The sequence below is a fragment of the Carlito syrichta genome, unplaced genomic scaffold (assembly GCF_000164805.1).
Source record: "Carlito syrichta isolate Samal-C Ts95f unplaced genomic scaffold, Tarsius_syrichta-2.0.1 Scaffold80817, whole genome shotgun sequence".
Lineage (NCBI taxonomy): Eukaryota > Metazoa > Chordata > Mammalia > Primates > Tarsiidae > Carlito > Carlito syrichta.
This window is the reverse complement of record NW_007024913.1, coordinates 11,550-24,677: the sequence shown is the minus strand read 5'-3', so window position 1 is coordinate 24,677 and position 13,128 is coordinate 11,550. Positions and strand designations below refer to the sequence as shown.

At 46.0% G+C, this 13,128-nt stretch overlaps 1 protein-coding gene across 1 annotated transcript in view; it reads right to left on the bottom strand.

The window, feature by feature from the left end:
- MRPL3 (mitochondrial ribosomal protein L3) overlaps window positions 1-13,128 on the bottom strand; it is a 36,873-nt gene that overhangs the window by 13,168 nt on the left and 10,577 nt on the right. Inside the window, exons 4-5 of the mRNA XM_021711009.1 lie at window positions 12,858-12,957; window positions 10,202-10,262 (exon numbers count right to left, since the gene is read on the bottom strand). Coding sequence (XP_021566684.1) covers window positions 10,202-10,262; window positions 12,858-12,957 — 161 coding nt within the window. The remainder of the gene's footprint in view (window positions 1-10,201; window positions 10,263-12,857; window positions 12,958-13,128) is intronic.

The following is a 13,128-nucleotide window of genomic DNA, read 5'->3' as shown; positions in this document are numbered from 1 at the left end:
GCCTCAACCTTCTAAGTAGCTGGAACTACAGGTGCGTGCTACCACATCCGGCTAATTTTTGATTTATTGTAGAGATGAGGTCTCGCCAAGTTGCCCAGGCGGGTCTTGAACCCGCGGGCTCAGGCAATTCACTCACCTCGGTCTCCCAAAGGCGCGGGATTACAGGCTGAGCCACCAAGCCCAGGTTTTTTTCTTATGAGATTCTTTCGAAGTGCTTGCTGATTTCAAGATGAGTGACTTATGAGTGCACCTGCCCACTCTGCCTGAGTGTTCAGCAGTTTTTTACCAAAACAGCATGACCCCATGCCCTACCTTCCCTTTTCACCCGATCTCACCCCAAGTGACTGATTTGTTTCCCTGGATGAAAAAGGACTCAAAGGAAAATGTTTTGCCAATGTGGAAGAGGTGAAACAAACAAACAAAAATGGCAGAAGTACCAAAAGGCATCAAAATTGACAAGCTCAAAACTGTTTTGAGCAGTGGAAAAAGCATCTCGGTGGGTGTACTGCATCAAAGAAAGAGTACTTTGAAGGTGAATGAAGTTTGAAAATGTAAGAATACAAAGTTTTCCTGTAAATAAATTACAGGTTTTTTTGGGTCTCCCTCATATTTTACTGAAGTTGCAATTCAGAAATTTAACAAATATTTCCACTTAACACTGAATTTTTAGAACATACTTGTAAAGTAAAATGCTTGGCAATTTACAATAAAAAGGAAACGCCTAAAGAGCCACCTGAGCTTCTGTGACCACTTGGTAAACAGCAGAAGAAAAAAGCAGCGAGGGCCTGGCAACACCGAGCTTCGGTGAGCTCCTTCTACGGATACCACACCCTAACACAGGTTACTGACTGCTTTCTTGGCAGAACGTTTACTGGGACCTTCCGTGTTCTCAGACTGATTCATCCTTTCCTTAAAGAGAGAGCGCGAGTGCACACACCAATAAAATACACGCCAGGTAAATTACAGAATATAATTTAGCTCATGTTAGGAGTAAGAAATTATAAGATAGAAAGCGATATACTGCAAATGCAAATTATCTGTCGGCTAATTACAGATTGTTTTCAATTTCGCTCTAGAATACATCATGTAGTTATACCGTGTTCAATGCGAACCTCTTTAATAACCTTTAAACAAAAGGATAAAACACAACGAACATGATGAACAACAGTGGAATTCAGATCAGGGACTCCAGAGTGCCTGCCTGCTGATCCCCGGAGGCACAAGTGTTTACACCGCAACTTCCCCCGCTGTCGCCAACTTGGGAACCCACATAAACCAAAAGCAAGAAATGAACGCATCTATGCAGAGCACGTCCAGGCACGTTCCAAATACAAGGCTTTCACAGGTCGCGTAAAACAAACTCTTTATGTTACTAAAAATAGCACACAACATACAACACACGTGTCTCATGCCCTCACCCCTTTCCTGCTGCAGTTTTTAATGAATGACAGCATAAAAATATCAAGCAACGGAAAGCTCAAACCAGAAAAAACAGCATGGCAGAAATCCCGCCTTTAGTGAGAGCTATTTGAAAATTAAGAAAACATAAACATGTATGTTGTTTAGAGCATCTATACTTCTTAGACCAAAAATCTATCAAAACACCCAGAGGCACCATTTGACTAAGAAATGCACTGCCCAGGCTTCTCAGCTGTGCCCCCAGCACATGCTCAGCACATGGGCAGGCTGGTGTGTCCCACTGCCCTGGCTCAGCGTGGGGCAGGCAGAGCACCACGTGGTGCTGGCCTCCTGTGTCATGGGAAGAGGAGGCCAACCTCCTCTCCTCCACCCTCCGTTTCCGAGTGTTGTCAAGAGCCTGCCTTTCAGGTAAGAAGATGCCACGAGAACGGCAGGAGATGCCTGTAGGAGTGACCAAGAATCCTGCAGAAGGGAGCACCCCACACGGGCGCTTCACCCCCTCGTCATGTGGTAACAAACGCCCAAGTGTCCACCAGCACAAGGATCTCACGTACTCCCATCACGTGCGTTTCCTGACTGTGGGAAACTGCTGTTCACTGCTTGGTTCTGGATACACTCATCTGGGTATCCAGATCTTGCCTGGTGGTCGAGATGTCCTTAAGGTGGATGCTACGACAGCTGTGTTTAAACCCACTTGACCACCTCTAAGACCCCCGCCCCTGTCTCCCGGGCCAGGGGCTTCTCCCTTGCCCCCTGTGTCCCTCTTCCCTTCTCCCCCTCTCACCCACACTCACCCTCTACAATTGAGCTTCTTCTCCGATGACTCTCGGGAACTCACCCCAGGGTCAATCCACTAATTCCAAACTCAAGTCTCTTACTAAAACAACTGCTCGGTCAGGCGCAGTGGCTCAGCCTGTCATCCCAGCACTTTGGGAGGCTGAGTTGAGAGGATTGCCTGAGCCCGGGGATTCGAAACCAGCCGGGGCAACTTGGTGAGACCTCACCTTTACAATAAGTCACAAAATTAGCTGAGCGTGGTGGCATGCGTCTGTAGTTTCAGCTAACTGGAAGGCTGAGGTGGAAGGATCACCAGAGCCCAGCAGGTCGAGGCTGCAGTGGCTGTGAGCGTGCCACTACACTCCAGCCTGAGCATCAGAGTGAGACTCCAATTCAAAAACAAAAACAAAAACAAACAGCTGGTTATGCAAATTTTAAGACTTATTCAAGAGCCATCAAGAGCCGGATACAAGAAATCCCAGGAGTCCATGACCAGTGTCCAGCAGCGACCCACACAAAGTCTATTCAGTCTCAATCACTCCTCTCCCCTCACAGCTGCACACTCTGGACACCACTCATTTCATCCAGACATCCGTACAGATTCCCCCAAACAAGGATCCCTTTAAAGGACAAAACCACCACACCACCAGGACAATCTGGAAAAAGCAGTAACTCCGTCACAACGTGTTCCCAGCTCACGGTCCTCTTGACCAGAAGAGGCGCCCCGCTCCTACCCTCCATCGTCACCCCTTCACGTGACCATTCCCTCGCCTCCTTCTTGCCCACCTTTCTCACCCCCTCCATGATGTCACTCCCTCCCCATTTCTTTCCCTCCTTCCTGACTCCCCTCCGCAGCTCCTTCTCTCCCTGGCTTCCTGCCTCCCAGTACTCTGGAGTTCTGCCTGGGCTGGCGTCCCACTGGAGTAACCACGGCTGCTTTGTCGTGAAGTGCTAGTGGAAGAGAGCCAGGCCCTTTCACGGACAACTGCCAGCTACTCTTCAGCGCCCCAGCGGCAGGACCAGCACTTCTCTCGGGGGCAACAGAGATGATCATGCCTGCACAACCTAAGGCACTTCCTGTCCTGCCCTTTGAGAGAACAGGTGTGGACTCCTGGGGCTGCTAGTGAAGCCGGAGGTCCGCTCCCCTGTCCTGTGGCGAGACCTGGGCCAGCCTCCCCTTCCGTAGACGCACCAGCCACGCCTCAGTCACTCCGTTACTGTTTTTCTTTCTTGCTCTGTTTGCATACACTCAGGAGGGCACAAGTGCAGTCTTGCGACCCTGACATGTTGCCCTGTGCTATTGCAACAGAAGCCAAACCTCTCCCCTCCCCAAGCTGTCCCTTCAGAGCCTGGAAAGTGACATTTCCATGGTGACGGCTCACCACAGAAGCCTGTCCTTTGCTTTAAGAAGCAAACGGCAGCAGGAGCAACAAGAGCAAAGGAAACCCCCGCCTCAGATGGCTCCCGGTCCCTTTGTAGCTCAGCGCACACAAGCCTTTGCAACCGGCCCGACCTGACTTTCAAACACGGGCGAGTCCCGGTTGCAGCAGATGACTCCCCGAGTCCCGAAATAAGCCCCACTCCAGGCCTTGGCCCACTCTGTCCCTCTGCCTCAAACACCCTTCTCACTCACTGCCCATCTTTTCAACTACGGCCATGAAAACAAGGACCAAAAGTGTCGTTTATCAAGGTGTCATCCACAAAATATTTTTAAATGGTTATTTTTTAAAAAACATCACAATCCATACTGTGAGTTTAGGCTTCTCAAGAAGAACCATTTCCCAGTTGTTTCTTTTCCTTTCTCTTCTTCAGGAGAATGTGAGAGCACCGAGATTTTCCCAGCCCCTGGGAAGGGAGCTAGGGCCTGCAGGGACTCCGACTCACTCTGGCATATGCTGTCCCCCTTGCCTGGCCATCGCACAGCCAGGCCGGGTCAATGGGTATGCCCAAACTACGTGTGACTCTCTCTCTCAGCTGATTTATGCTGTGAGGAGTTTGAGTGACCTGTACACAATCTCTCAGAAAACCAGTAACTGAGTACCACAAGGAGAGTGGACTCTTGATTTCTAAGGATGCTCCAAGATCAGGTTATATTTTTATGCTTAGTAGATGCAAGTGGGTGGGGAGGAGAAGAAACCACTGGCTTAAAATCTCCTTCTCTGTTGTGGTTAAATGGCGGAGGCTCGGCATGGGAACCGAATGAAGACACCCTTCTGTAAGGTAAAGTCCCAGAAGGATCCGTGCGCGTGGCAAAGCCCCGTGGAAAGTCTTGAGGAAAGTTCTACATGAATGTCCTGTGACTCATGGTCACAGGAATAATATGATTAAATCTCCCCTTGGGAAAGAACGCTGTGACTAAAGTTAAGGATTACAGCATCTATAATGTCAATAATAAAGCAGCTAATGTTTCGCCATGCCATGCCTCAGGAAATGTAAATAGCAACCCAACGGGTCACAATGACCCAACCAATTACTCTAAAACCTACTGTGACAAAGTGTACTTTTAACTGCTCTACTTTATGTTAAAACTATGGTATTGAGAAATGACAGAAACTGAGGTACAAACTAAAGCAAACACAGTTAAGCCATACAAACAACACCAGAGTAGCCACAAGTTTAAAGCTTTGAAACAATATCACAAACCCTGGCTAACTGTTAGAGCAGGCCCCCATAAAGGCTATATAATATGAATGGTAGAATTGGTGGGCACCTAGAGGAAAGAGTAGTATGCAAAACTTAGAATGGCTTGACCCTCCACTACCTTATACAGGTACATATGATGATGATATGGTTAGAAAAGTCTGGATAGATGAAAGACATGTTAAGTAGAAAAACTTATCTTTATAGGAAAAAATAAAACGCAGTGGGCGCCCGTGGTGCCTGCTTTCTAAAACCCAAAGGTCAGCACTTAGTAAAAACTGAAATGATTGGTATCTATAAATAAATAAAGACACTGCCTCATCGCAGACAGCGACCTTTAAATTAAACTACATCAAGGTTATATGCCTAACACCTTTATATCTATATAGACTATTTACCTTTATAAAGCATAAGTTTTACTTTCCACTTGCTAACCTTTTGACTATTATTAACCTTGCCCTTTTAATAAGTTACCACTTCCAAGAACAGCTAGCTTCTTATATGCAGACATTATTAAATCGTATAATTACGCAAAAATCATAAGAATTGTAAAATCATTAGTACGTCATACAATCGTTTCGATATGTTTTGATTGTTAATTGTTTCTTTTACTGTTAACTTTCTGCTAAGTGTGTGCCAAAAATTATGATATAAATAAATCAGCACTGCTGTGCTTCAGTGCCAGAGTGCCTGAAAAGAAACTCTGGTCACGACTCTTCCTTCCCTCGCCTCATCACGCCTCCTTCTCGGGTCCCCATGAACCCCCCGGAGCTGGCCTCTGGCAGTTAAACATTAGGTTTGAACACAGGAAATGGAGAACCCTTTGAGTTTCTAACCAAAGTCAGGATTGGGCTTCTTTAGAAACAGAACCACCAAGAACACATCAAAGATGAAATCTTTCAAAGTACTGTTGAATATAACAGCCAGAGGTCTAAGCCAATATCAAATTAGTTTCTTACAGGACATAATAGTAACTTCACTATGCTTTAGATTTAAACTGCCCAAATGTTCTTAGTTTTAATACAAAAATTCCAAAAAGCAAGACAAAACAAAAAAGAACGTGTTTTGCCCAAATAAGTCACTTGCATACACAGGGCTTTCAGTCAGCTCACAGTCTCCCTCTGACGAGCTTCCAACCCAGGACGAAGAACGCAGCACAGGTACCCTCATCCCGCGTCACAGTTTCTCCTCGCTCCGGCACACGCAGCAAGGTGCCGTCGACCTGCCTGCACAGCCAAGACCTTTCAGAGGCAAGCTCCTCCAGGGGTTCCTGTGCAGCCGGGGAGTCGGTGCGTTCCCACCGACTCACACCAGTGACGGACAGCCCCCGAGCCCGCACGTCAGTCGTGGTGGAACCTCCCGATGCCCTGTGTCCCATTCACATACACTCAGAAGCGGGCACGGAGGGCTGTGTGGCTATAACCTCCAGGAAAAGTGTGGCGCATGACCAAAATGCAGACGTGTGGTTTCTGTGTAAGAACCACAAACCTCCCATCAGTACCTGGGAACATTTCTGTCAATGAGAGACTGCTGGGAGTTCACAGGACAGAGTTCTTTTGACATCAAATCCAGCCCATCCAGTAGTAGAAGGGCCAAAGAGCAGTGATTCCTTCGACTTCCCGGCTGTCCTAAATAAACCCAGAACATCGCATCTGCTGCCCTGAGTGCAGTCTGCTCTTCCCAGAAAATAAAACTCAAATAACCAAATCTGCAGCATCATGAAAGGACATAACGGTTTTCTGAAGGTCTCTAGTCATGTAACATTCTTTGGCAGATTAGACCATGGTTCTGCCAGGCAGGGGAATCTACCATCCCAAGTTATTTCTTCATCAGCACAGATAAGAGTTATGCTCCTGAAAAACTGAAGGAATACTTCCTGGAAACAGATTCCTAGAACTGAAAGAAGCCTTAGAAATCATCTAGCCCCACGCCCTCATGTTAAGAGAATGAAATCTAAATCCACACAAGATGAGCCAGCTGCCCAAGGTCAAGTCCTGCAGACAGAAGCACCTGGCCACACATTCACCCAGGTCACCTGCCTCTGGAGATGTGGATTAGAGGAAAAACGTAAAAACGGCCCAGCCAATCAGAGAGGCAAGGTGCCATTTCAAGGGCATCTTCACTACTCTGCAAATCCTAGATTAACTGATAATCACTCATATGACCAGTGATTTGCTACCTAAAACACACTGTAAAGTAGGAAGGCAGAACTTGATGTATCAGAAAACACCAGAAGCGAATGCCTGATGGCTTTATGTGTCCTATTAATTTTAAGGAAGGCACAGATGTTTCCTTCTGAAACCCAAACGAATTAAAAAGCAGCAAAGACACAGCAGTGACAGCAGCAACGTGCCTGAGCACTCGCTGTGTGCCAGGCCTTATGCTAAGGGCTCCTCTGTGTGATCTCACTCATCTTTGCTGGAGGCAGGTGCTGGAGCAGCCCTTGCATTAAAGAAGGAACAACCAGAAGGCGAGGAAAGCGGTCCACTAGGCAACACAAAAGCCCCGAGCATAAGCCTGCGAGTCCATGTCTTCTCAGCACGCCCTTAACCATGTCGCCGCACCACTGCACCATTTTTTTCTTCAGTGTTTACATTAATAATCAAGAAGACGGAGCCCAGAAGTTTAAAATTTGAAAACAGAGGCTGAAAATGGAGGACAAGATAGCAAATCTCTGGCCCTCAGTGAGTCACAGTGATAAGAGCCCAAGGACTCAGCGCAATGCCCAAGAGGCCATGGGTTCATTTACAGTAAACACAAAAAAAACACTCTCACTGCCTGCAAAGGATGTAAGTTCCAAGCAGGGGGAGCTAGCCCCAAAAGAAGCCTCAGGGCAAGGAGGGAGAAGAAGAGTTTAAAGAGGAAAAAGAAAAGCAATCTAATGCGTGCACAGCACACACCACAGCACAGGGGTCAGAGGCCACGGCAGCCAGGACCAATGCGGTGGTGAGAATCCAAGGCTGCACTCGGGAGATTCAAAACAGTGCCACCCGAGAAGGGCTGAAATGTGCCTTACTGCACAAGAGCACACCAGCTATGAGGGCTGCAGTCTTCGGCGACATTTAGCAAAAGGCCAAGGGAAGTGCAATTCATCCTGCCTTCAGGTAACAGCATAAGAAGGTGTGCACACCCGATCACCGTGCACACGTGTGGGCAGTCCCCCCGCATCACACAGTGAGAGTCAGACAGACACTCACTGCTGCCCATAAGACAGGGGTGGTCTCAAGTGCAAGACCCCTTCTTCTCCAGAGTGACCGGCACTACTGTAAACCCAGGCTAGTCATGCCCCCAACTCTTACTGCTGTTTAGTTCCGAGGCTACACATGGCTTCACAGTCTTATTTCCTAAGAACAGGCCCTCCAAACAAAACAAGAAAACTTCCTCTTCACTTTATACCCACAAGGAGGCTGACATTAGAATGAAGCTTTTTTTCTTTTTGAGTTAGAGTCTTACTCCGTCACCCAGGCTGGAGTGATGCTCAAGGCCACCCCAGCATCGACCTGCTAGGCTCTAGCGGTCCTTCCACCTCAGCCTTCCAAGTAGCCGGAAGTACAGGTGCACGCTACCACGCCTGGCTAATTTTTTTGATTTCCTGTGGAGACGAGGTCTTACTATGTTGCCCAGGCTGGTCTTGAACCCATGGGCTCAGGCAATCCTCTCATCTCAGCTTCCCAAAGTGCTGGGATGACAGGTTTGAGCAACTGTGCCCAGTCTAGAAAGCAATTTTAAGAAGAAGCCAAGGAAACCCAGCAGCAGCAGCATTTACTGAACACAGGCACTGGACAGTGAGGCTCCCAGCCCAGCCACACGGCCAGCCACTGCCTCCTGCTAAGGGACTCGACTTTGTATGGCATCTCAGGATATGGTGTATATTCTTTAAAATACATAATGAAATTCACACAACACTGTGTGAAATGAACAGAATTACTGTGTTGTAGTTCATTCAGCAATTAAAAAGCGAAATAATCGGATTCATAACACACACACCTCCCCAACTAGCCAAATCAAAGATTTAGAGCTCCAGTAACTTGTGTTCTTGACCAAGAAAAGCACAACAAACATAGTTACCAGGAAAACAGGGGTTTCCGGGGTCCTCGAACTAGGGACAAGCTCATGACAATCAGGATGCAGGAAGAAAAGAAGTATACTGGTCTGCTCTCTCTCGACAGGGGAGCCCCGATCTCTCCCCCCTCACTTCTGAATGGCTAAGCAGGGCCAGTGAGGTCCCTTGCGGCTCTTGCAACGGCCTGCACTTGCCCGCGTGAAGGCAGGCGCTGCCGGCGCTGACCTGGCTCCGTGGGCGGAGGCTGCTCTGCCCAGTAACTGCCATCAGAGGCCTGCCCCAAAGCAGCTGTGGATGATGGTCAACGGGTTCCCTGAGGAGAATCCCTGCAGACACCACTGTGTAAGAAAAGGAGGAAACCGAGGCTCCAAGGGAAGCGACAGGATCATCCAAGCAGAGAGAACAACAGGAGTGGGGACTGCCGACACTGGGGTCCAGGCTGGCCCAGGTCACGTGCGTCCAGTGACCCACACTCCAGTTTCGACCTCACCACGGGCTTGGTCACCTCATTCTGCAGCGAGGTGTCCTCAGCCAATGTCTGAAAAGCCGCTTCCCCAAGATCTGAATGTTGCCAGTTCTGAACTGCCCTAGGCCATCTGACACAAACAGGGAGTGACAGAAAGCCAGAGCGCCAAAAATACCACTGCCTGGAGAAATCTGCCTCAGCCCCAGCATTTCTGTCAGAATGACAACTGAATGCCGATTTCTACCAAACCAAACCCTTGTTTAAGTATTAAAAAGCGTGTGCTTTGCTGGGAGAAGTCTCCCAGTGGAGTGCAGAGGAATCATCTGTTGCTACTAAAGAGGAAAGGCAGGGTGTGATTTCTTCTTTCAGCTTCTAATGGGCTTTGAACACAGTTATAGCAACTTTTATAGATACTTTGGAAAAGCTTAAACACAACAACCACTGTCACAGACACCACAGAATGTTTCTCATGTAACTGCTTCCTGGAACGGGAAAGAACAGCCAGCAGCTAGCCTACACAACCGTCTCAGGAGAACTCCACCCCCAGCAAACCGCATGTAGTCTTCTACAGGGCCTGGAAGCACCTTCCTCTGAGCCACCTTGTAAGACACACACGTTGCAGCTTAAAAGCTGGAACCAGAAGCAAACTCTCCACACACAACTAGCTCAGTGCAAATTTAAAACCAGGACAGTAAGTGATATTCAGATAGAATTATGAACACGAGTGATATTCATCGTCCACCCGCCGATGGAAAAGCTGGCTTCTTTTGTTCACTCTGCTCACTTACTGTGGATGAGAAAAGCAAAAGGAAGCGAGACCCTGTGTGAGGACCTACGTTTTGGCTGTGACGTCCACATACTGTCCCGGACGAAAGTGAGCAGCATACAGAGGCGTGCCTGTGAGGAAGAAAATGAAAAGCCGATACAAAATTGTCAGCACAGCTACAGCTTACCACACTTGAACTACATCCAGAAAGGACACTAGCTATCAGATTTCAAAAGTGGCAGGAGAGTCTCTTCTGCAACTAGAGACACTAGAAGCATCCAAGGAATGAAATTACTCGACAAGCATGTCTTTTAACCGACTCTGTGCGGATTGAACAATGGGGCCCAGTGGTGCTAGTGAGCTACTGGACCACGCCTTCTGGTGGCTGCTGCCTCCAGAGGCCAAAGTGGTGCTGGGGAAATGAGTGACTTCTGTGATGTCACAGTACTCTTGCTAGTAATGCACACATCTCATGATTCTTGGTTGTTCTGGTTAATGACAGATACATGGAATTAAGATATATTTCCTCGCTGGCTCGTGTCTATAATCCCAGCACTTAGGAGGCCGGGGCAAGAAGACTGCCTGAGCCCAGGAGTTCAAGATCTCCCTAAACATGGCAAGACTGCATCTCTACAATAGATCAAAAAATGAGCTGTGCATGATGGCGCATGCTTGTAGTTCAAGCTACTTGGAAGGCTGAAGTGGAAGAATCACTCAAGCCCAGTATGGTCAGGCTGCAGTGGCTATGATTATGCCACTGCATTCCAGCCTGGGCAAAAGAATGAGACTCAGACTCAAAAAAAAAAAAAAAAAAGAAAAGAAAAGCTATTTTTCCTATTTCACATAAGGAAAAAAAAAACAAGAAAATAACCAAAAAACACTGGGGACTGATAAAATATTTTGCACCTACTGGAGACACAGAAAGCTTAATGGTTTGAACCCAAGTCCAGTCCTTCATAAGCTAGGTAATGATTACAGTATGTGTAATGTCCATGTATATGAGATTTTTGGTGAACTCTCATTGTGCCAACAAAATATAGTTCTCCTAGCATGGACCCAGATATCTGGGATAGCAAAAAACTGCCACCATAAATACCCCCAATTTTATATAGAAACATTTACAAAACTAGTTGTATGCAAATAAAATCTTACCTTAAATGCACTTGAGGACTGCTATTTAAAAGAATTTAAAACTTTGTGAAAAATCGAAACCCTTCACAATGCTTTGTTTATATGAATTTACAATTAACAACATTTATGAGAACTATTTGGCAATTAATTAACAAACATTTATCAGGCACTTACAAATATGTAAAGCTGTAAATTCAAAATTTTAAGACATGGCCCCTGACCTCAAGAAATTTATTATCATGAAGAAAAAACAACATTAACATCATTAAATAAGGAACCAATGTAGTAGAGAATGTAACTGAAAGCTTGCTTTAGTTAGTTAAATACAGGCAGTGAGATATCAGAGGGGAGACTCCCTTAAGGTAGGACCCAACCTGGATTTGTATGGGCAGAAAAAAACTTGAATTAAGAAAAAAACAGGGATTTAATCATTCCATATTGTCTACAATATCAAAACATCAATGTACATAAATGTTTATAATTATGAATTTTCAACCAAAAACATTGATTTAAAAAATAATAGGGCAAAAAACAGTGACTGTATTTCTGTGAGACTAAACAACTTGATCTGCTGATATCTGACCGTTTTTGAAAACAATTCCATATGGTTTGGGCCAGAGCAAAAGTTAATGTGGACTCAGTTTTTATCTTTCTCCTAAAGGATCTAAGAAAGTTGGATGTTAACACCAAAGAGAATATTTAAGACGGCTTCAGAACAAGTTGCTTACACAACAAAATACTTTGGAACTGCCTCTTTGCACCTAAAGGTGGGACGTGCCCATTATAAACCACTCTAATATGCAACGGCCCAGGAAATTTTTGTACTTGTCAGTTTAATTCCATTTACTTTGCCTTACTTAAAGTTGCAAAATCTGAACTTCAAAAGCTACTGTTAATTCTACCTTATATCAAGGCAGACCCCCTGTCACCCCAGCTAATAAAAGCCTGTTGCAACTGTATTTACTTCAAGACACTCAGTTCAGATATACCAAGTCTAAAAACATCATTCCACTCTCTTCTTGCTAGAACTCAAGTTTAAGAGATCAGGGAAGCTTTCTGAAGCTCAGAGACATCGGAATGCTGTATTTTGCTAATTACGTGAACAAATATGATGATGCGCCAGATCTTATTTTTTAACATTCCTTGAATTAAGCAGAAGATTTGGGAATTTCAAAGTAAGTATCTTGGCATGGCAGCGCCATGGTCTCTCCGGTTGCAGGCTGCAGCTGGCCAAGGTCTTCTACCTATGCCTGAGCCTGCTGTTCTCCACATCAGAGAATGCCTGCCTGTTAGCAGTGAATTCTGGACTTGGACATCGGTGTATTTCTTGGATGTGGCTTTCAGAATGTGAGACTCTCAACGTTAGGAAAAAAAGTACTCCTCCCCCACTCATGAAAAAGAAAGCTTTCTCTGCAGCTTATTCCACTTAAAAAAGACAAAGACTTGTTTGTACCTAGTGATTAAATCAGACACGGTTTTCAAAAATAAGTGTTTAGGACTCTGTATTTTAGATTCAGCTTTACTAAAAGGGCTGACACGAAACAAATCACATATTTGGGTATTTTCACTTCCCTCCTCTCCCAACCTCAGATTACCTGGTTTAATTACAGCATTATCTGTTACATGGAAGATTTTAACTTTCTGTTTTGGAGGCAGTCCAAGCTCTCGGTAAAATTCCAATACAGATGTAGGTTTCTAGAAGAAAAGCAGCACATATAAGTGATCCATCATATACTACAGGTGAAGGCAATGTATGGAGGTCTTAACCAAGTTATCAACAACCCCAAAACAATCAAAGCAAGCCTCTTTCCCCTTGACCAGTCTGGTAACATAGCTAGTCCTGTTTGTATAAGAGGGAGGGAGAGG